Genomic DNA, 23,683 nt, shown 5'->3' on the forward strand with positions numbered 1-23,683 from the left:
ATGCGTTTGGAGTTCAACATTTTATTTACAATTGTACACAAGTGACAATACATCGGAACAAATTTTGGAGTGTGCATTGACATTCGAAATAAAAATAAATAGAAAAAGGTCAATATCATGAAATGTGTCTATAAATAAACGTTATAAATAGGTCAGTACAACACTACTGCAGTATAATGGATAGTTTCACACGGTTTGTGCTTTTATTTGGAAAAGGAAAATAAGACTTTATCCGAGCTCTACATGTTTTTTTTCCAGTAACGTTACTCGTATTTCATTTCATTTTCAACCGTTACTTTTTTTCTGTACGTAAGGTGTGTGGACACTACGTAACGTTAACAAACGTAACGTTAAGGGACATTTACAAACACGGTGTTACAGGCTTTATCTGGACACCACAGTGAACAAATATGGCATATGTACTTAGTATCAAATCCTGAAAACTTCATTTTTGCAAACATGGCCGGTTAGCTCAGTTGGTTAGAGCGTGGTGCTAATAACGCCAAGGTCGCGGGTTCGATCCCCGTACGGGCCATGACTTACTTTTCCTCTCTGAACACACAACTGATTCTATCAATAGGGCTAACCTGAATCTCCATCACCCAACTGATTACTGCAAAAGTAATGTTATCCTACGCACACACAAATACAACTGTGGATTCCTAGGTCGCCTGGCCACCAACACAGTAAGACATTGTTAATGGGTAAATTTTAAATAACCTAAATCCAGTGTCTTACAAACATCTCATGCCAACATCATCTTCACATAGAATAACGACATTTAGTCTTAAGACATGGAAAACAGACCCATAAATACAAAACATCATGTTAACATCCACACAATGTGAAAGTCAAACATTAGACCTTTAATATATTGTCAATATTGTTTCATTCCAACCAAAATTTAACATCTGCTATATTGACATAGTGACGTCCGGTGCCAGCTGGGTTATGTCTGATGAGTTTTACTTTAAAAGCACGTTTAATTTGTGTCTAGGCAACGTTGGAAGAAGGGTTCTTACCTCTGATTTTGTATTGTTTTTATGCTTTAAGCATGAAGAAGACTTGTCCTGCATGCTTCAACAGTACCCTGTTTTTCCTGTTTGTGCTCCACAATCAATTCAATTCAAAGAACTTTATTTTTCCGTTAGAAACTTCGTCTGTGAAGAGCGACAGTGCATATTAAACAAAATAAATACAAATAGATAAATACAAATGTTAAAAAGTTAAAAATACAAATACAAATATTAAAAGGAGAGAAAAGTTTGTTACGCTCAAAGCATTCTGCGTCAAACAGACATTTGATGTAGCTTATGACTTGAGGTTAGTGATGTCTGTCAGAGATCCAAAATGCCCTCAAACTTTTTGAGCCTCTTGCACATGTCGTCCTCGGTGCAGCCCTCGATCCTGTGCTTGATGAGCTGCGATAGCTGCTTGTAGAAAGTCTTTGCCCACTGGGTTTCTAAGCAGTGCACTGATATGTTGCACACTTTGTGGAGTACCGTCACCAACTTCTCGTTGCTGCTGACCTCACACCTTTTGAAGACCCATTCCCCCCACGCCTCCCACATATCGTCATCTGTGAAGCTCACAGTTATGCTTTCCTGAGTCCTGAAGGACTCTGGGTCTGTGTCAGCCACGTCATTCCATATAGCTCTGTAGGAAAGGGGAATCAGCAGAAGCTTTAGAAAACCCAAACTGTTGGGATATGGATATGAGTCATTTGTTGAGAAAAGTCACACTCACACAACTCTTTTCAGAGGGTTTGGGGTCAAGTCACTAAGTGACAGCAGACCTCTGGAGCTCACTCGGTTTCCCTCCATCCTGTCAAAGCACATAAGACTAACATGTCTTTGACAATGTTTTAAATATTTCACACATGAATAAATCAGCAAACATCAAATATGAAAATCTCTTCAGCATCTCTAACCACTCTGTGACCTACATTGTTGAATGAAAAGGGCCAGATAATCAACTGTAGCCTACTTGGTGCTTCAATAATAAAATCATTTTTTATTCCAATTCAAGAAGAGAACCAATTTTTTTCTGTGTCTGCAAAGACTTTAATTTCCCTAAAATGTTGTGTCATATGGTGATATTAGTCACCAGTGTCTTACCACAATTCTTCAAGCTTTTTCTTCACCCGTATGGCACTAGACAGAGCCAGAAGTTCGTCATCACCGATGTCTGACCATCCAAGTCTAAATTTAAAGTGAGAAACAGTCTGGGTGATTCTTTACTCACTCACAAAAAGAATGAGTGCACTTTTTATATTGGCTTAGTGCTTGTAATATTTCTGTTGAAAAAAAAACAAACATATTTTCTTCTTATTAAGAAAAGCCTGTAAAATCACTTGACATCTTACCCCAGTTGGGTTACATTGTCTGACACTTTCAGCACATCAGCGATGACCTGAACTGTGTCCATGTCGAAGTTGTTTTCTCCAAGCCTTAAAAATGAAATAGCAGAGTTAGCACATAAGCCACATTTTATGTTTCTTATGTGATGTGTTGATACTTTACTATTTGACAGATGCAGAGCGATGTGTGTGACATAAGTGGCAATTCTTGACCTTTTTAGCCTCACCAACTCGGGCAGCCGAGGGAGCTGCATGTGTCTCTGTTTCTGTGCCACATGTCACTGAAACCGAGTTGTGGGATTCAGCCTTCTCTGTTCCCACACAGTAAACATAGACAGCCCAGACAATGTGCTGAAAGTACAGATAAAACACTGTGCGTTTATGCTAAATGTGAGAACTAAGACCATTGTGATGCACAACTGCCTGTATAAGTATCGGTAACTGAACTTCTTGTCTCTGTCCCCTGGCTAAGCAGTGTGGGTGTTATTTGCAAATGTTAAGCTGTATATTGCAATACAACACCAAAGTTCCCCACATGGAACTGCAAAGGCTGAAAAATAAAATAAAGAAAACTCTGTGCGATAGATGTGTGACTCCAGAGACTGAGAGGATGCAATTTTACCTGGAACTCACCAAAGTCTGTCACACCTGAGCAGCAGAGGCTGAATATCTCTGAGTGCCTCACAGCTCACTCCTGTCCCTGTAAGATCCAGCTCTGATATTGTGCCCTTTGTGAGGTTTAGGAAGTACTTGATAGCATTGTAATCCATTTGGGTGAGTGCTCCATCACTAACATTAACTCGTAGTGTCTTTGGTTGCACAGCAAGGGCCAAAGAAGGGTCCTGTTGCTCAAACAGGCAGTGTAAATGGTTTAGGACATGTTCCCCATTCTCACAGAGCATTGTGAGCTCTCTGATGATCTTCTGACGACAGGTGTCTACTTTGTCTTTATGGCAGCACAGCCCCACCTGCCTCGACAGAAGATTAGCATTGCGTTCAGAGAGGATTCCAGACAGGAAGCGGTTGAAAAGGTCTAAATGTCCAGTGTTGGAGCCCTCCCCTGGACTTGCAGTGTACTGGAGTGCATCAGGTAATGGGTGATCTGTCACCGCACAAAAAACTGCAGCAAAGAACTCTTGAACAGTCAGGTGTGCAAAGGAGTAAACTTCTTCAGTGCAGCCAGGCTCTTGCGCCACTGTCTTGTCAAGGAAGGTACTAACAAGGCTGCATCCTTCTAACGCTGCAACATCTTGGTCGCTACTGTAGAAAAGTGTTTGATGCTCTATTAGCTTTTGGAAGGCGAGTCGACCAAGCTTTAGCACGATATCTGACAGCTGGTGGACAGCCCCCGCTTTTTGGTCTTGACGAAATGTTTCGGCTCTTGCTTGAGTGTGAGAGCGAAGTAAGGCCACCAGATACTGCACGTAAATGTCGGTCATGGTCTTAGGGCTCTCTCCACAGAGGTTTTTGCTTTCTTTGAGGATGCAGCACACGATGAAGCAAAACGCAGGTATGTAGCACAGCGTCAGCATTAGCTCATTCGCTGACACCACTGCAAAAATGCGGTCAGCAATGACACTGTCCTGGAAGTAACGTAAAAAGAAGTCCTGAACTTCAGCCAAGGAGAAACCAGCGATGAGGACAAATCGGTCAATACAGCCCACAGGGATGTGGTCGATTGCTGCTGGTCGACTTGTCAGCATGACGGAAGCATTCGGCAGCAGTTCACCTTGCAACAGACTCCCAAGGACCTCCACCACCTCTGCATCTTCATCTGGCTCAGTTACAAATGCATCTACGTCACAGCTCCTGTAGTGTCTGAACTCGTCAAAGCCATCCAAGATGATCAGCAGTTTGTTGTCATTTGCTAAAATGTTATCCAGTTCCTTAGCAAGGTGCCTGTTTTTACGCAAGACCAGGTCCCGGAGGTTTGTCGGTTTGTCGATCAGATTCAGGTCTCTGAACGTCATGTGGATAATGAAGTCAAATGCAAGATGTTCCCTGTTTCCCCCAAAATCGAACAGCATCTTCTGCACCAGGATGGTTTTTCCGATGCCGGCCACCCCTGACACCAGAACTTTCTTAACCGGACGGTTTCCATGTGTGCTTGAAAAGAGTTCAGCTGGTGTGATTTTCCTATGCACTGCTGACTTCTGCTGCAAAGATAGTCGCTTTTGTCCAAATGTCAGCACCTCGTGTCTTTTTATCTCCAAGCCCTGGTGTCCATCAGCCAACAAGAGATTCACATAGTGTTCAGCAAAAAGGATTTTCTCTCCGTGTCGAGTATTGTAGAAGAGCATGCTCTCACTTCGGCGTGCAAGGACATCTTTATGCTTTCGTTTGACTTTGTTATACTCTGCAAAAGATGAGATTATAATTTGTCTCATACACTACTTATACAGTTTATATGAACAATGCAATGCTATTCCAAATGTTTAACTCTTAGCGCTATTCACACTCCAAAAACGATCTTAAATGACATCTCTGTGGTTTGAATTGCTTACCTTCGGATTGAGGCTGATCTGTGTTGCCTTCATTGGAGTGCGACTGTACCTCTTTCTGATGACTGCTAATTGAGAGAAAAATCTCAGCTGCTTCCTCGCCTTTACATGTCAAGATATCCAACACCTTTCTCACTCTTGCCCGAGGCCCCAACAGACACAACACCTCCTCACGGTCATCACGAGTGAACACCTCCCGACTTACTAAGATTTCCAGCAAAGAGTCGATCCGTCCTTCCAGTTCATCCACGAGGGAAACTCGCAGAACCATGAGTGCTGTCAGACAGGAATTACAACCATCCTTTTCCAGCATAACTAATCTGAAATAATCAACAGCACAGAGCAGAAAGGTCCAGTTATGATCTGCTGATGGTGCAAATGTGAGATGTGGCGTCTAGATTCAAGTTGTAAAGCAGTATCTCCGCATAGGGATCCCATAAATGCATTTCTGTCTTCAAGCGCTGAGAAATAGAAAGCCAGCTGTATATAGTAGAAAGAGAAAGAGGAAGTGCTTTTCTGCTTTGAAGAACAGTGTGGCAACAACACATGAACCTTTGATGTCTTGTTCTGCTGGTTCATGGCGGGACCTCCCATTTCAATATTTTTGGTGATGAGGAAGTGAGAATTACCAAAATAGTGTGAAGGTTTGACAGAAATGCCGCTTCAATAATCATGCAAATTTGGGAACTTTGACTAGATAATGCAGATTTATTTTAAAAGAGAGAACCACAACAAACAGATTGTAAAAGGAATGTATTTGGTTTTATTTAATGATAAATCAGGCATGAGCAGGAAGCAACACATCAGTTCACCAGCAGAGGGTCCCCATTGCATGCACATCAAATACCAAAAAAACCTCTAAGGAAATTAATACTTAATAGCCACCCCTGTAATTATTTACAAAACTATGCACAAGAACACAAATGAAAATAAATAGTTAATAGGACAAAACAAATATCTACATAACTTAAGAGCATAAGTAATATGTTAATCATGTTTGTCTTTTACAAAGTAAAATAATCACACCTAGAAAGTCCAAGTTATCAGCTAAGGTATGTGTTGCACTTGATGATGCATTGTGGAACTCAGGACATAATGTCAAAAGTGCAAACCCTGCCTATCTGGCACAAATATGGTTTTCATTAATAATGACTATAAACAATTCCCTCTTGCTTCAACCAATATCCAAGTGTAAAACAGAGTTAATATTTACATGTTTTAAGTTCAACTAACACTGAAATCTGTCCAAGAAAAAAGAGTTACACAGGAACTGTCAAATGTAACTGTTTTTTTTCCCCTAAAATGTCGCACTAAAGCAAAAATATAATTTGTCGGAGAGAGTCATAAAGTGGTTAAAAGGGACGTTTATCAAATATCTTTGCAAGAAATCACAAAACAAAATATATAAACAATGTAACTTTACAAACTAAAACAAAAAACAAACTCAACAAGCCATGTTCTTAACAAAGACTTGGATGAGTTGAGTGCAAAATAAGTGTCTTTTTTCCAAAAACTGACTTGCTTCAGTCATACACCTCCATAGTGCAACCCATGCAAGATAAATCTTTATCATTTCCTACTTTTTAATAATATGAAAAATGCAGATTTCCTTTTTAAACACGTGCTAAATTGCTCAAAAATGATAACACAAACCATAATCTATTTCCCATGTGGTTGATACCAAATGCACTGCATATAATGTATGAAAAATAGAAGGCTCTTTGCCAGTTCCCATTTATATGCAACATTGTGCTGTGTTTAAACAACAGTCTACCCATGCATCTATCATAAAATCTCATTTAGCATCAAAACCATTTATCAACACTGTTTTGGAGACCATTGCAATAAAGGCAAGCACACAACTATCCAGTGGTTATCAAAAGCTCAGGGGTCTAGCCAGAAACCCTGGGTATGAAGTCAATCCATGAAAAACAGGTGTATTAATCACATATTTATAAGGTGAATTGCATGATAATATGCACCCTGTTTTGGAGATGAAGTGAGGGTGTTACAATGGTGGTGGCGGTGCAGCATTATCATTCCATTCCTTAAAAAACCCTGAAACTACACCAGTTTTTTTATGACTTCCCCTTTATGAAACACTGCAGTCACAAATTTCTATTACTCACAATGGAAATGTATCTTAGTTACGTTTGCATAATCTAGGAAAGCTTCGTGACCGTCAGATTTTTAAAAAAAAAAAAGAAGTAAAACTAAAGCCTTCATTAGCAGACACTCCTCTCAAAACTTTCAAATTCAAACCAACACACAATATCTTTGAGGAAATAAGATCACAACCACTCGAGGTATGATCATCCAAACATTCCTCCACACTCAGGCATCCCCAGCCAAGACTGATCATTGAAGACAGTTGTGGGTGTAAGGATGGGGCATTGAGGTTTCAAGTCTCTGTCGGCTGTTGGAGCATCTTTCTGACCTATCAAGATCGTCCATGGCCCTCGTTTTACGTCCCAGTCTCAGGTGTTTTGGCAGGAATGACAGCAGCGACTCTTAAACTGGGGCAGCGGACAAAGCTCTAGCTGTCGAACTTTTTCGCAGTACCTCGTGCTGTCTCGACACTCTCCTGCTGCAATACACAGATGTTACATTTTACTACACATAGTCATTTTAAAGGGGTGGTTCAGGTTTTTTGAGGTGGGGCTGTGCGTGGTACTTATCCATTGACATAATATTACATACAGGCTAAAATACATTTTGTTGTTGAACCCCATCCACAACAGTACATTGTTTAGCTTCCATGTCAGACTCAAGCCTCCTTCTCCAAACTGGGGGCATTCTGACTGACGTCTACTGTAGGTAATACACTGACTATGGATGAGCACCCCATACAACCCCACTTCAAAAAATCTGAACTATCCCTTTAAGCCTCTCCTCGAGAGAGAGCATCAAGAGGATTTCCTTTTAAATGCTTTTGTTAAAGGGATCATCCTTCAGCAGTTACTAAAGCCAGCACAATACAAGAAAACAAGGTTCGGAAATCTTCTTTAATCTTCTGGGGTAAAGGGTCAGTTTACAAAAATCTAAAATATTCTCTTAGTGCAGGCCTTGTAGTATCGAGCCTTGCAGTTTTATGTGAAGTGGTTTCAAAGAACCAACTCTTCTACACAAATATAGAGGTTAGTTGAATATCATGACAAATTTCAGACATCAACAATTCCTCCCTGAGATAATATCTGAAATGTAAGCTGTATTTATAGGGATTCGTTCATCAAATGTAACTGGGATGTTGTTTTCAGGATTACCTGATGCCGGAGAAATTTTAAATAGTATTTTTTTACTTCCTAAGTACCACATGCAAAATTACTTTCACTTGTTTTGTATTGGGGTGCCAGCAAAAATTGCAGAAACAGATGCTTCCAGACCTCAGCACATAAAACCCAAACTATGCATTATGGGCTGGGCCCATTAAGGGAATGTAATGTGCCATGATGGAGCTTATGCAAAAAATATTCTGGCAATAATATTTTTAATTTAATAATCTAATTTTAATTCCAATTTTAGTTATTCTTCCACTAGTTTATTTAGGGCAAGACCTCAGAAATACACCATTAATGTGGTCATGAAATCGGCTGGGACTAACGACAACCAGCTGGTACTACACTGAGGTTATTTTCAGTATTTTGACCTCTAAAATATGCTTTTCAGAGGAAAATTTAACCATCAACATATGCAGTTATATCATTTTGAATATGCTATACAACATATAATAAATGCAGGATCATTTTATATTCAAAATCACAATTCAGAAACTGCTTGTCTGTGTCGCTGTTTTTTCTCACCTCTGCCACAGGACAAAATATTGCATCGCTGCCAGCTGGGAGGGCGCGGCTTCCACATGCAGTGATGTTCACGTGTGGCCTTTCCAGTTCGACGGTGGACGCAGGTCACCTGGCGTGACTGGAAACCGTGCCGTCCACAGGTGGCAGTGCACTGCGTCCACGGCCCTACACGCCAGTGAAGGGCACAGGCATCTGTGGAGCAATTCTTTATAGAGCTGGGCCTAAAAATACAAAGACGCATAAAGAAAAGGGTCAAAAAAAGTCCTAAACACTCCAGTGAGTGGCTTTTTCACTGAAACATGAGATATTGCTGCAAGTTTTATTGTTCATCAACATCATAAATCACAAACTGTTAATCCATATTCACCTCTGGAGTCCACTGCACATCCTGTAGGGGAGTTTGGTGGCATTGTTGTCTTGGCAGTAAACATGGCGGTGCTGTGTGGCCAAACTGGGACCCACACATTGACCGTGACACTGAAAGAGGAGATTTCATCAAAAGAAAATACTTGCCTGCTATCAACTCTCCCTCATGTGGCTTTGGCATTTTCAAGCCCACACACTCTCATTGAATTTCAAGTTTTAAATCTAAACTATGCCTCATAATGAAAGCATTTAGTTTGTATTTCGAAATGGGAGCTACTTTTTTTGCAATAAAATGCAAAACAGGGGAATTCTCATAAAACACTTAGGGAAAATGTGATAGGGTTACCACAGAGAAGAGGTGACTTCCCTAACTACAACAAATATTTGACTATCAGGAAGGACTGGCAGGGTGCTTCCCCTTTACAAAACTGGGTAACAAAGAAACACTGAAAGCACTGGTTATTTGGTTACCAGCTCAAATGAACTGACTAAGAACAGGCAAACAGTTTTTGAAGTAAACTGTGTTTTGCACAGCTTTGACAAAGCCCAAGTACATGTGTTAAGATGTGTTTGTGTTCAGAGTGAATCGACTCACCGCTCCCCAGTGGGTAGTGGCCCATCTGGCACAGGGCTGTAGGTTGCATAGCCTGGTGTCAGAGGGTCTCCTCCCTGTGCCGAGGCAGTGCTGGCCCTCCACCTCTCTTGATTTGCCCTCAGGACCCTTCATGCAGCGGACACTCCTGGACTGGGACCCACCTCCACAATTGGTTGAGCATGGAGACCAAGGATCCATTCGCCACCTAATCAAAACCACAGAGGAAAAGTAGACAATAACTAATAACGTATATCAGAAACAATTCAAGTTCTCAAAAGAAATTGGAATGCAAGCAAAGGAGACAGTCAGAACTGGTATTATTATGTAATATTCAAAATATCCAACTGGGTAAACATGTAGTAACAGAAAGGTACCTGAGGGGGCAGGATTGTCCATGGCACAGCTCAGCTGACTGGTTACTGTTACTCCTCTCAGAGCAAATAGGGCCATTTGTTCCCATACCATTACCCTGGACACAGTTTCTTCCTTTGCCACCTGAAATTAGATACTTGGATACTTCAGATATCAAAAGAAGAGAGAACTGTCTTTTTAATCCTTACTTTCTATTGCTGATTTTAGTTTCAGTGTCCTCTCTGTTAATGTATCAGGACTTTAAAGCAGACATTCACTCAGCAAAATTCATGTCTTACTGCAGTGATCTTACCAGTTCAACGAGGAACATTATATAATGAGCTTTAGCTGAAGATGCTTTTGTATTGCCTGGTAGACTCTAATGCTGCATTCACATGGACTCAGGGAACTAGGACTGATCCAGAAGGGTTTGTCCATCTACCGTCTGCCCGATTCCATGTGAACACAGCATAATAGTCCTGATGTATAGTCACTTACATAGGCATCATTCCTGGTTTTCTCACTTCAGGTGCATCAAGTAAGAAAAAAGTCTCCTGTCACTCATACTTCAGCAGCTCTAAATTTTTGTCTTTGACAATAAGAAGAGGGTCATGATTCACTGGCCTGTATGTGAAGACGTGACCTGCTCTTGTTCAGAAATGACACTGCATTTTCCAAGAACCTGGGAATGATATTTTCAAGTTCAATTACCCTGTAAAGGCATTCACAGTACTTGGGATTGCATTCTTGAGATTTCTGGAGTGCATCCATTAGACACGACCTTAAACTGAGTTTGAATTAAAAATATGAGAAAATGCAGTTTGGACATTTTTCAGCATCTTAAGCCCCTTTATCCTCCGTTTAGATTAGGCGAATGGGGTGCACCCACCTAATCTTCTTTGAAACATTGCCTGGAACCTCTAATTGCTGTCGTATGGGGAGGAAAAGCGCCGGAGCGTCAGGAAACCCGGCTGTATCGCTGCTTTGATGACAATGCAGCAAGGCCGCAACTGGTCATGCTCTGAGGAGACAAATGACAGCGCCGCGCGGAGATGACCCGAGCTGTGGCACTCTCTGGACATTCCCCATTACTGACTCAGCCAGATGAGCCACCAGGGTGTGTAAAAGCTTACTGTATATCTGTGTCTACGGTCATGACTGTGTGTGTTTCTCAGTTGAAAAGAATGCTTTCCCAGAATCTCTCAGCCTAAACCACAGAAGAACAACACACATTACTGTAACCTGGACTGCATGAGAGATTATTAGGACAAACTCAACTTGACATTAGGTTAGTACTGACTCAATCGTTTGTATGTGTAGCTACAAAAGCAGTTTTCAGTAATGTACTCAGTATCTGCCCATTATAGGACTTCATTGAAGCTACATCACACTTTAAGAAGCTTTAGAAGCTGGTACCTTTGGACAGAGCCAGGCTTGCTGTTTCCCCATTCTTCTAGCCTTTATGCTAAGCTAAGCAAACTGCCTTGTCTCCTAGCTCTTTATTCATCCTGTAAAAATTAAGAGTAGTCTCTATCTTCTCATATAACTTCGACAAGAAAGCAAATAAGCATATTTCCCAATATTATGTCATATTTTTGAAACTTTGGGTGCTTGATTACAACATAATGTTTGAATAATCATTCTTATTATTATTATTACCCAAGAATTACCTTAAGGATAACTTTGGTATTTTTCAATCTGGACCCTATTTCCCAATGTTTTTATGACTAAGCAACTAATGGGAACAACAATTTTTGAAACTGGGCTAGTATTGAGCAACAGGGCTGTAACCAGCACTGACGAAACAGGCTACAATGTAATCACTCTGTTTACAATGTGCATCCACTGAAAGTGCTTGTTTTTGCCACTGACAGGCTCAGATTGTTATTCTACATGTCTGACAACATTATGGATGGATCCCTACAGAGATAGAAATTTTTATCTAAGAGTGAGATTCTTTTCATTTAACCAGAAAAAAGCCCTGAAATTGCCATTGCCAACCCCACCAGACTCCATTCAAATAAACAGTAATTTTAGCATGTACAGAGCCAGCATATTTTCAAATCTAACTGGGAGAATAAAGGGTTTATTTCAACCAAGCCAGAGTTAGTGATTGTTGGGACAGTGGAAAGATGAACCAAGATGGTTATTTGAGTTTTATTTTGTTTCTGTTGACTTTGAATGAAGTGTGTTTTACAATGATAAAATCATTCCTTATTTAAATGGAGTCTGGTGGGGCTGTTGTACTCCATAACAAAAATGTCTATCGCTTTCAGTATACTTTCCGTGATGTTTTTTAGACACTTGATAATCTGAGCCCATCAGTAGCAAAAGCAAGCACTTTTAGTGGAGGTAAATGGAGTGCGAATATGCCCCAAATGGTTACACTGTAGCCTGTTTTGCCGATCAATACGGGACCAATTTAAAAAAAAAAAAATAAATAAATGTTGTTCCCAGTGGTCACTTTAGAGGGAAAACAGAGTCCAGGTTGAAAAATACTTAAGTTACCCTTTGATGAAACTACTCCAGAAGATAAACCAATTTGCTTTGTGGATCTTACCTGAAATCTGCAGCCAAGACGAAAGAGATGTCAATCCAAAACGGTTCCTGGCAGTGCAGGTGTACACACCCTCATCTGCCTTGCTTGGAGACTGGATCCTAAGTGAGCCGGTGGACAACAGGCCTACTCTGCCAACACCAAGACAACACAACCACTGAATCTGCTTCTTTTTATAACAAAATCTCAGTTTTCTTGATGCCTTTCACACAAAAGGTCACATTAAAGGGCAGTTCTTACCTGCTGTTGTAGTTCAACTCTTTTCCATTCTTTGTCCATGTCAGGGATGGCTCAGGGTTCCCTAGTGCCTCACACCTCAGCTCCAAACTAGTCATGGGTTTCTGCAGAAAAACTGGCGCTCCCACATGAACTATCATTTCAGATGACAGTACAGCTCCCACCTTTCTGGAGCGCTGGACTATCACCGGGCTTCTTGGCCTGGACGTGTGGGCTTTGATGTTCGGTTTATAAAGGAGGGGCCCTTGCGTGGAAGATTCTGCACTGTCCGGGGGATGAAGAGTAGACTCATTGGTTTCTCCTTGTGTCATAGTGAGCTCACTGAGCAATTGCGCAATGAGTTGTTCCCCCCATGGTCCTCCGAGGCCTTCAGAGAAGTTGTGCATGATCTCATCTAGCCTGTGGGTATCGGCGATGAGCACAGGCAGGTTTGAAAGTTCTGAGCTAGCTCTCTCATCCTCCAGGGTCGACCTGTTCTTTTCACTTGAGTGTGTTTTGTCAGCAGTGTCTTTTTCATCTTGGAGGGAACCTTTGAGTTCAAGCAACTGCTCAACAATGTTGTCATATTGATTGAGGGAGATCGGTAGTTCCTGAAATCTTTCTCCTGTTGTGGGCACATCTGGCTGCCCAACCTTTTGTTGTCCATCTGCCATGAGCAATGACTCTGGAACAGAGAGCTTCTGCTTGCTGCCAATGATCTGTAGGACAAAATGTTCTTGTGCCTGACCTGCGATGCATGTGTATACCCCTGCATCAGATGCACGAACCTGCTGAATCTTCACGTATCCTAGTGGTGTTATAGAGAGATGTGGGAGACTGACCAAGGGCTTTCCCTCCTTCAACCATCGGATTTGGCCTTTGCGGAAGTGGCGGGTTGGGCAGCGAAGGACCACAGTTGTCCAAGGGAGCAAGTAGGCATAACCTCCCACTATCAACTGTATCTTTTTGCCCTTCCTCCACTGGATATACACCTTCTTCTGGGCCAGTATGGTGGGATCAGGCTTGAGAGAGTCTGTGATGAAATTAACAGAACAGGTGAACTGGCTGGCTTACTAACAAAACAAAGTGATACAATTTAATGAAACAGAGCCAAACAGAGGGTCTCTTACTCTCACAGAGCCTGAGGGAGCATGGCCGGATTTTGGTGGGCCGAGCCATTAGGGAACAGTTTTCAGAGGCTACGATCCAATGTCCCCTTCCTGCCCCTTGTTTTCTGCAGACTGACTGTAGTCTCTGAATGCCATTTCCACAGGTCACTGAGCACTGGACAAAAACCATTGTAAAATATGAAAATGAGAAGACTGTATACTGTACATACGGAATTGCATTTTGTTTTTGACCAATTTAAAAAGTAGGTTGGCGCCTTGATGAAAAGTCTACCTGGGACCAGTCAGTTGTGACCCATTGAGGTGGGCACTCTTGTTTGCCACAGGGCTGCTGATTTGCAGGAGTCTTTGAAGGGCAAAAGGTGTCAGGCAGCTCCAGGATGCTGCCATCTGCCAACCGCTGTTTGCACAGGACCTGCCTCTTTTGAAATCCACCACCACAGCTCTGGGAGCACTACAAAAATACAGAGGGGCCAGGGGTTATATTAGCAATATGTGCTGGGTCAGGCATTTAGGGTAGTGAACTTCCTAACTGAGATCCATTACCTGTCCCCAGTCACGTGTGTCCCACACAGGAGGGCAGTCAAAGCGGTTGCAGGCTTGGACAGGATTGGGTTTGGGGCTCTGACAGTCTTCATCCCTCAAAACCTCAGTACGGTTGCTGTCCCGAGAGGGCTGGTGAGTGCACGCCACAGTGCGCGTCATCAGGCCAACCCCACAGGTAGCAGAGCATGAACTCCACTCCCCTGTTTCCCACCTGTGAATACAATGCTTATCATCAAACTACTGATGCGTAAAGTTTTCTTGTTGACTTTGTGGACGAGGGCCCGCTCCGTATGTAGATATAAACGGCTTATTCTAAGGTAATGAAAACACAACAATTCTTATTTTCAGGTGATTATACACTCAAGAAAACATACTTATTATATTATATATCATTTCTGCCAGTATATCCCTACACATTGGACCTTTAACCTTTGCCATTCCTGATTAATCATCATACTTTTGTATACACATTATATATGTGGCGCCATTATCCAATCTATAAAGGAGTGCAGTTAGGAGAAGTTCAGTCAGAGTGCTTGATGTTTTTTCTTGACCCCATGAGAGGACACTCTTGCAGGTCATGAATGTGTAAATTCATAAAAGTGAATACAAGTGAAAATGAAAAGAGTGATTCGTGGAGCCAGATACTGGCAAAGAAACATTAAATCTCCCACTGAATTTATTGATATTTGAGAAATCCCAATGGCATAACTTTTTCCTATGACCTCCATGTACCAATATTTATTTTGTTGTCCGACACACTTTCATACAGGGTGATGAATCCACCATCAAAGTCTCCTGTGCATTTTTATTCCAATCTTGAAAATGCTGTCTAACTAGTCGCTGTGCCTTTAAAGACATCTGAAAGCTTTGGCTGTGGCCAAAATGGCAGCGATTTTACTTCTTGCTTGACAGATTAGGTGATATTTCAAAACTATTCATATTTACTCAAGGGTCCAGGGACTGAGGAGAATTGGGAATGAAGCTTGTTTCTGGACCGGTACTGTACTCAAAGCCAAATCCTATGGCTGTTTCCCTTCAGAGGGAACAGTATCCAAAGAGTGTAGCTTAATATGGGAGGGTGAGGAGGCCTCAGGGAGGGAGTAAAGGGCCAAAGGAAACAAGTCCAATACAGCGTTTGTTGTGCCTGAAAACAAGACTCAAGGCCTGGAAAAACAGGCAAGGGCAGGCTGCAAGCCTCTGGGTTTTCTGACAAGAGTGCGAGTGGTGGAACACCGACACTGCGCACGGTGTTAACTTGAAACGTGTGGCCTACCGCAAAATCCACTCACCGTTTAGCCATGGCTCAGATATTTAGACATCATGCCATTATGCTGTTTAACCATTCAGGTATTTCATTTTGATGAATTTTGTGTGCTCATTGTTTATTCACTTTATGCCAAATTAATGCCCAATGGGTGATAGTTGGATACACTAAAAAGCTGCAGAACTTGGACTTAGACTTAATGAATCCACATTCATTCTAAAATCTAAATGCTGTGACAGCAATCTACTTTTAATAGCACAAACATTACAGCTGCATTAAAAAAATAACTTGAAATTTAACAAGGATATTCGTGGTTGTCAGAGGATAATACAGTGATTTAAGTGATCTCTTGACCTCAGAATCAGGAAAAATGTTCCTCTTCTAAAGCTAATGGCCAAGATTTCCAAATAAATTTAACAGAAGATAAATCACAACTTTCCCTCCAAGAGTTCCTTCCAACATGAAATTGGTAGATCACCATGAAATTTGTTGAGCACTGTCATGCTCCCCAGAGGATGAATCCCTTCCATTTTCAAGACTCACTAAGTTTTTCTTTGGAGTCACCTTCAGGTCAAAGTGTCAGCTTTCTACATGGGGTATTGAAAAACTAATAATAATCTGGTTTCCATTAATTCTTTAAGAACATTCATGATCCCCGGAGAATTAATCTTTTTGTTTTAAGTGACTGCCTGACATTTATCATAGCACCACATTCAGGCCAACATTTCCATTTAAATGAAAAACATATCAAAATCTAACTGACAGATTGTAATTGCAGTTGTTGAGCACATTCATACTCTCCAGGGGATAAACCCGTTTCAGTTTGTCATGTACAAGCCAAGTGGAAGCTTTTTTTTTACAGTAGCTTTTCAAAAAAGAAAGCTAACAACAGTAGCAGAGGCCTCCTACGGTCATGTGCTCATAAAACTACTAAAAAAGTTCTTCCAGGGTCAATGTCACATGTCAGCCTAGCAGGTATAGCTGCCACTAACACCTGATTCCTATTTTGTGTGTGATTCTGACCAGGCTCCACAAGTTGTCCCACTGGCTTCATTTCCTGCTCTCCATGATATGACCATCCATCTCTGTCATTCTGCTTCAGTATCACTTGGACCCAAGTGGCCTAAATGGTGATTTAATTGGTCCAAGTGGTTTAAACTGAGAGGGATAATGCAGAGGATTAGAGGGATTTCAATCTCTTTTGTACACAACCAGTGATTAGTAGAGATTAATTGATTCAACTAGTGTGATGTGTGTTTTTTGATAGTCTGAAAGTTAAGCAGTTCCAGGTGTAGAACCCAGGGATGCATCAAGGCTCTGGGAAATGGTACATGAATGTCCCAGCTCTCTATATTGCATATTTTGCTGGGTTACAGTCTTGGCAAACTAATAAAGAGCAGAGCCAGAATATAGTCCTGCTTTTAATTAATATTCTCTTCTTGAATGCAGCCAAACCCTTTTTTTCCCCAAAACACATTTCCTCCTCAGTTTTACTTCATCCATCAATCAAGTCTATTTTAACGTTCAGACACGAGCTATTTCAAACAATGTCTAAATGATAATGATGTCTGGGTTTACTGTACAGTACCTGGGTGGGCAGGGCTGAGTTTTGCAGTCCTGCAGGAGTTGCGGGGGCCGACGGGAGCTCACACACAGGGTCTGATCTGCTGCCTCCCTGGTCTGCTTGTTCAGGCAGATGACCACCGCCTCCTGCACACCTGGGATTAGACAGCACCGAGCAGTCATAAGGGCTGTCCAAAGCACTATGAGCTATTGGGCAGGGTTCAATTATCATCTTTTAAAATGTTCACAGACACACGCTCACTGTCCCATATCTTCTTAGATCGAATGCCAAACCTACAAACACATATTGTTTTTGTTAAGCATCTCCTGCATACTATCAGCCTCACATACATATGGAGTAAATGACACTGCAAGCAGACACTGCAATGAAGCAAGCCAGGTATTAGGCCCCTCAATGAAATCAAGCACTGGTTGTACCTACTGAGGCACAATGGACACCAAACCAGTACAGCGGCCTGCTTAAGTTCTGGCCTGAACTGTGGATAAACTTTAAGGGTGTGATGTCAGGTCATGTTAAAAGCAACGTAACATAAATCTCTGAGTCTGCTTCGAATGTTGGGGACAATAACAGTGAAGCAGGCACTTCAAACGCCATAGTGGTGTGATGGTCCACAGGAGCGCAGCCCTCAGGGTGTGTATGTGACATCTGATACCCCTCTGTAATCATCCCCAAATGGGAGTTTGTTGGGTTTGGGTGAGCGCACACACAGACATTGACAAAAGCCTACGCCCATGTGCAGAAATTAAGTTACACATGCACACCCGTGCAGACGTTAACACAGGGACACACAGTTCAGGCGCACAGGCTTGGATGTGGAGGTGGGGAGATTAAAGTGGGCCTCAATGAAAGTTGGCAAGATGTTTGGGAAAGCTGTCTCTGTCTGGCACAGCATTCACTGCTGCAGTGAGAGCTGGTGACGTATGACCTTTAGGGTTAAACTTGGTATTCCATCCATTATCATCTAATATCATATAACTTACATCTACTTCAAAGCCCATACTGTAATAGCTTTAGTCATCCACTGACATAAGGTCACCGGTTACTGCTGTGACATTTCAGTTTAATACAGAAACTGGGACAAACGCAGTGACACTGATGGAGAGGGGTTTGCCTTTAGGAATTACAGGGCATTCAAACTACTGTAAGCAATTTAATGTATTTGCTGTATTTATAAGATAAACGCACTGTGGCTATTAGAATGTTAGTATTGGTCTGTTTGTCCACCGCTTCGGTTCAGACTGACATATCTCAACAATTGTAGGATGGATTGCCATAAAATTATGTGCAGACATGCTTGCTCCCCAAAGGATGAATCCTGCTGACTTTGGTGATCGTGAGCTAACGTTACTAGCTAATGTTAACTATTTCTACCTATCATGTCAACCATTCCCTGAAGTCTAATGAAACATTGTTAAAAATCTGTGTCGTGGTTAAAAACACAGGCAAGTTGCCATACCACATTGTAATTGCATCCAACCTGAGGCATGTTTAACAGGATGCTTTAATGTTCACGTTTGTAACCAAATCTGCCACTGTTGTTCAGCGAGGTTTCTTTTTTACTTCTCCTCCATACATCCTACAATTTTCAGGTCATTAAGTGGCCCTTGTTTTTTCCCAGTTTAATCATACAGAACAGCTGTAAACAGCACAAACCATAGGCATTTGTAGTCTTTGTCTCCAGCTGCCTGCATCACACCGATGTATGACATCATATGCAAAGAAACTATTAGCAAATGTTCACTTGCTAACATGCTAAACTAAGATGGTGAACATGGTCAACGTAACTGCTAAAGATCAGCATGTTATCATTAAACATGATGGCAATTAGCTCAAAGCAACACTGTGCTTAAGTACAACCTCACAGAGCTGCTAGCACAGCTGTAGACTGTCAGTCTTGTTACCTTTTTAACTTTGCATTCCTCTCCTTCCTTATTCTCTTTCTTTACGTTCTCACATTAAAGAGGTCAATAATGATCCATACCTCCCCCGCAACTCTCTGAGCACTCCGTAAACCCCTCGTACTCCCAGTCGTGCAGTTCCTCTCTTCCAGGTGTCTCCCCCTCCTCCTCCTCCTCCTCCTCCTCCTCTTCCTCTCCCTCCTTTTCGCTTTCTTTTCCTTGGCCCGAAACACCAGAGCAGGGAGTACGGTAGCAGGGCTGACTCGTAGCAGGTTTCACCCCCTCACACTCGTCATCAGGCAGGTCAGCAACAGTCTGGGAGAAGGATAGCAAGACCTGGCACTTAACGCTACGTCGTTGGGTCCCGGCGCCGCATGTCCTGCTGCAGGGCTGCCAGGGACCAGGGATGAAGCTGGAGAGGAGAGCCAGCAGATTTGAGAAAACAAAAATGGGATGATTAATCACACACATAAAAATATAAACAATATGCTGTTCATTGAGTCAGTACACTTCACATACCTATGCAAACAGGCTTGAAGAGGCAGTCACATTTTTGAGGACTGTTTCCAAACCAGCAGTGCTGACTTGAAAGTCTTTAGATATAAAGTCAAAGGTTTTTGTGCATTCCTCCTGTATACAGATTTTAGTCATTCACTGCTAAGTTAATAAGCCCACTGAGTATTCATGAAATCCAGTCCTCCTGTCATTAATTGAACAGCTGTTAAGCATTAGGATCAGCTTGGTTCAGTTCTTGGATAAACGGCTTTCATGCGCATCCTTCCTCATCTTAAAGAACGGATCAGAGAAGGAAATACTTGTGAATCATTGGCATTCATGAATGCCTGAAGGCCTGTCAAGGTTGGGTGAGAGTTAGGGCCCAGATACTAAACTGTCACCCCTCAATAGCTTTGGGAGAGTGCAAAAGAATTACTAAGACTGGAAAGTGTGAGACAGAGAGATGCTTGAATCCCTCTTTATCTTTCGGTTGGCCAAAATGAAAAGCATAATTCTTTAAAGGTTCAAGGAGGGGGAATCTACTTTATGTTTTCTTGAACATCCATAATAATTCAAAGATGTTCAGATCCAATGACTCTACAAGCAAGTTACTACAACAGACTATAGCCCTATCTTCTACCTGGGATTTTGGAAAACCTTGGCGCATTTCCACTGAAGTTACCCGGGGAAAAAAATTTCCCTCAACCCCAAACTTTCCCTGAAAGAAGTACCTTGTAGGGGGATAGGACTTTTCAGATTCCCCAGAATTCTTGAGGGGCAGTGTGCTGAAGAACGCTGATTGGTGGAACACACACTTGAAGCCTTCCGCATTTCTAGTTCAGTGTGGCTGCAAACTTTATTTCATTGCTACAAGCTTCACTTCATTTGTGTTTTGGAAAATGGAGCAAAAGAAGAAAAGCTACGAGAAGTGGACGGACGACGAGGTCCAGCCTCTTTTGAGCGTATGAAATTCAGCAGGACTTTGAGATGGCGACTTGAAAAGGCAGAGTCTATGTAAGAATAGCCGACAAGCTGTGACGTCATCAGCCTGATTTGAATAAATTTTCCGGAACCTCTGACATGCGATGGAAACGCCAACCACGCAAATTACCAGGAATTCTTTTACCCAGGTAAATAAACACCAGGAAATAAAAGTTCCTGGAAATGTTGGTGGAAAGGGGGCTAATGTGTGGCAGCTGTAAACTCTTCCTACAGATCATGAAGGATAAAAGAGTTTAGAGACATTTCATCAATGTTGCTACCTCTTCCTTTGCACAAGGCTCTGTCTGTTTGTTATAGTCTTTATTGTTCTCATTACACCCAGTTTTGCACATAATGATGAATACAAAGTGGCTGGAGGCAGCACAAATGTTTATAACATTCAGCAGCTGTCTTCTTCGGGGCTGAGCTCACCACTGTTTCTTTTGGCAGATGCACTTTTCAAAACATCTTATTACAAACTAATCATTAACACTGAATTCTCAAGCTGAAGTGACGATACTAAATCACCACTATCACTGACTGAACCAGAAGTTTTTGCATCGAAGAACAGAAACTATCATGATGTGATAACTCTGTTGCAATGAGGTGTGTGCTCAGCTTATAAATGGTGCTTGTGTAGATCTAGTTTTCAACTTATCAAAACAATTTGAACCAGCAGCATAATGAAATTACTGCTGACATGCAGACGATCAGATCAGAATGTCCCTGTGTTATACATGGTGATGCAGTTGCGTAGCCTGGGGTGTAAATCACAAGTTTCATCACAATATATTAAATCAATTCTTTGGGAGTTTATAAAATGTTTGCGGATACCACAAAGTCTACCACAATATGACTGCCAATCAGTTCAATTCAGGGGCCTGTGATAGATATGAGACGATATCAGCAAATATCCTTGTTTGCCATTGTCTACCTTCTGCTACAATTTGAATTAGCAAAACTCATTCCTTCATTATCCTAAACCACTTATCCTATTCAGGGTCGCGGGGGGCGGAGCCTGTCCCAACTAACATTGGGCGAGAGGCGAGGTATACCCTGGATTACTGTAAATTTATTATGTTGATCTGTACACATATTGCATATCTGTCCATCCTGGAAGAGGAATCCCTCCTCAGTTGCTTTTCTTGTGGTTTCTACCATTTTTTTTTTTACCCCATGAAAGGTTTTTTGGGGGGAGTTTTTCCTTACCTGCTGTGAGGGTCCAACGACAGAGGGATGTCGTATGCTGACAGACAACCATTCACGCTCACATTTACACCTATGGGCAATTTAGAGTCACCAGTTAACCTGCATGTCTTTGAACTGTGGAGTAAGCCGGACAACCTGGAGAAAACCCAGGAGAAAACACCACATAGAGGGGCTCTGGCTCTGGCCCAAACCCAGAACCCTCTTGCTGTGAAGCATCAGTGCTAAACACTGCACTTTGCATTGGCAAAGTGACTTGTAATTTCCTCTTCTACATTAGTAGTAACGTGGCACTGTAGCTCACTTTGTAATTATGGTTAAGTGTATTGAGTGTTCAGATTTTTTCATGGTGTTAACTGTAGAAATAAGGTGTTTTCTCTTTGTTCTTTCATATTCATGTCATTCAAAATGAGAGAACGATTGGTAGAAATATTGTTTCTCAACACCAGTCTGTGAACAGTCAGGCCAACTGTTCCAGTAAATCGCTGCAGTCTCTGGGTTCATAAAAATACCAAAATAGTTTCCTACAGCACGCATTATCAGTGTACATGTATTTCATAGAGGTACCCGCTAACATGGCAGCCGGCACAAACGTGCAGCATTCCTCCTTGGTTAAGCAGCCTGACCACAACATAAGAGCACCCTGCTGTTTTATAAGATGCCTCAATAAAGAGCTCATAATTACAGCAAAGTTGGCTCTTTATGAGCGCTCAAGGACTCGTTGTGTTTTTGACAAACAAATGAATCACCGGCAGTTAGACCTTGGAACACAAGCAACAAAGTCAACAAGCGAACCCACAGAAATGTTTATCTTCACGCATTGTTGGAGTACATCTGTCGGTTCAAAAACAATCCTGATTTCATTCATGGACGGAAACAACACATTTTTGTGATATCTGCCAAAGCCCTATGTTAATCATATCAATTTAATTTCCATCAATGGAAATATTTTATTTACTCACGGTGGTGGTAAGGGGAGCAAGGCCCTTTTGGCCGAGCTGTGGAACATATATGGGTTTAATTTTTCAAGCATTCGCACAGCGGTGGCTCGGGGCAGGCATAAGGCCTGGCAATGAAGGTGCAATAAGTCTAACACAGGAATTTCCTCCTCTTTCCTCTCACATCCGTAACCTGGCCCCATATGGTAGGCAGATATTGTTGTTGGCTTGTGAATGACTGCATATTATACACAGATATTTATGTGCTTTTGGAGGGAAGACATGCTTTTTTTGCAACAGAGCAAAATCATATGTTTTGGCGTTTCTCTCTCTCTCTCTCTCTCTCTCTCTCTCTCTCCCACTCTCTCGCTCCAAAGATAAGTCAAAGTAACAGATGTTTTGAACTGGCTAACATGGTCGCTAATACAAGTCATGCAAGACACTGGGTAGAGTCCAAACATTGTCCATCTTCAGAGGACAGCCTTTATTATTCAATTGATATGTGGGACGAGAACATCTGGAACATCTGAGGTTTGCTGAGGTAATGCTGGTAGTCAGTGATTGAATAGTCCAAAAAGATGTTTTTCCTCTTTCACCTTCAACTTCCCCTTTTACCTTAAATGACCTCACGCAGCTTATTTGTTATCAGATCTGACAACACACACCTTCACTGAAGCAAAACAGCATTAAAACATCTAACTTCCTCTTTACTTGTCTTGACAAAACTGTCCTGCCACAGTGTCAAACATTGAGCATACCTAGGACGAGACGTGCACTCAAACGGGTGCATATTTTGACAAGTGCTGGAGAAAAATGTGGGCTACAGCCGTACATTTTGACTCCAAGTTCTTGTAAATGGCTGTTGACATTAACACAACCACAATACTGTGATGGT

General features: G+C 41.8%; 2 protein-coding genes and 1 non-coding gene across 7 annotated transcripts in view; 1 reads left to right on the plus strand and 2 right to left on the minus strand.

Moving 5' to 3' along the window:
- Positions 1–14: 14 nt before the first annotated feature.
- On the minus strand, positions 15–5,366 carry LOC117246393 (NACHT, LRR and PYD domains-containing protein 3-like). The gene is made up of 6 exons (XM_033610252.2): positions 4,864–5,366; positions 2,993–4,715; positions 2,366–2,449; positions 2,118–2,201; positions 1,747–1,824; positions 15–1,656 (listed from the first exon to the last, which is right to left on the minus strand). The coding sequence occupies exons 1-6, from the start codon at positions 5,171–5,173 to the stop codon at positions 1,338–1,340; spliced, it is 2,598 nt and encodes an 865-aa protein (XP_033466143.2). The 5' UTR covers positions 5,174–5,366; the 3' UTR covers positions 15–1,337.
- trnai-aau (transfer RNA isoleucine (anticodon AAU)) lies at positions 462–535 on the plus strand. The gene has a single exon. It is a non-coding gene; the product is annotated as a tRNA-Ile (tRNA).
- A 234-nt stretch (positions 5,367–5,600) lies between the features above and the next one.
- Positions 5,601–23,683, minus strand: part of LOC117246050 (ADAMTS-like protein 1) — a 124,411-nt gene continuing 106,328 nt past the window's right edge. For 3 of the 5 annotated variants that reach the window (XM_033609716.2, XM_033609714.2, XM_033609717.2), the window contains 12 exons: positions 19,252–19,580; positions 17,274–17,403; positions 14,419–14,629; positions 14,147–14,326; positions 13,876–14,029; positions 12,770–13,778; positions 12,533–12,660; positions 9,996–10,116; positions 9,622–9,826; positions 9,028–9,137; positions 8,661–8,881; positions 5,601–7,447 (listed from right to left, as the gene is read on the minus strand). In XM_033609716.2, the coding sequence (XP_033465607.1) occupies positions 7,338–7,447; positions 8,661–8,881; positions 9,028–9,137; positions 9,622–9,826; positions 9,996–10,116; positions 12,533–12,660; positions 12,770–13,778; positions 13,876–14,029; positions 14,147–14,326; positions 14,419–14,629; positions 17,274–17,403; positions 19,252–19,580 (2,908 nt within the window). In that variant the 3' untranslated portion in view covers positions 5,601–7,337. Of the gene's footprint in view, positions 7,448–8,660; positions 8,882–9,027; positions 9,138–9,621; positions 9,827–9,995; positions 10,117–12,532; positions 12,661–12,769; positions 13,779–13,875; positions 14,030–14,146; positions 14,327–14,418; positions 14,630–17,273; positions 17,404–19,251; positions 19,581–23,683 lie in introns of those variants that run through there. The other 2 variants (XM_078164352.1, XR_013488564.1) reach the window with 2 other exon arrangements.

The sequence above is a fragment of the Epinephelus lanceolatus genome, chromosome 22 (assembly GCF_041903045.1).
Source record: "Epinephelus lanceolatus isolate andai-2023 chromosome 22, ASM4190304v1, whole genome shotgun sequence".
Taxonomy (NCBI): Eukaryota; Metazoa; Chordata; class Actinopteri; order Perciformes; family Serranidae; genus Epinephelus; species Epinephelus lanceolatus.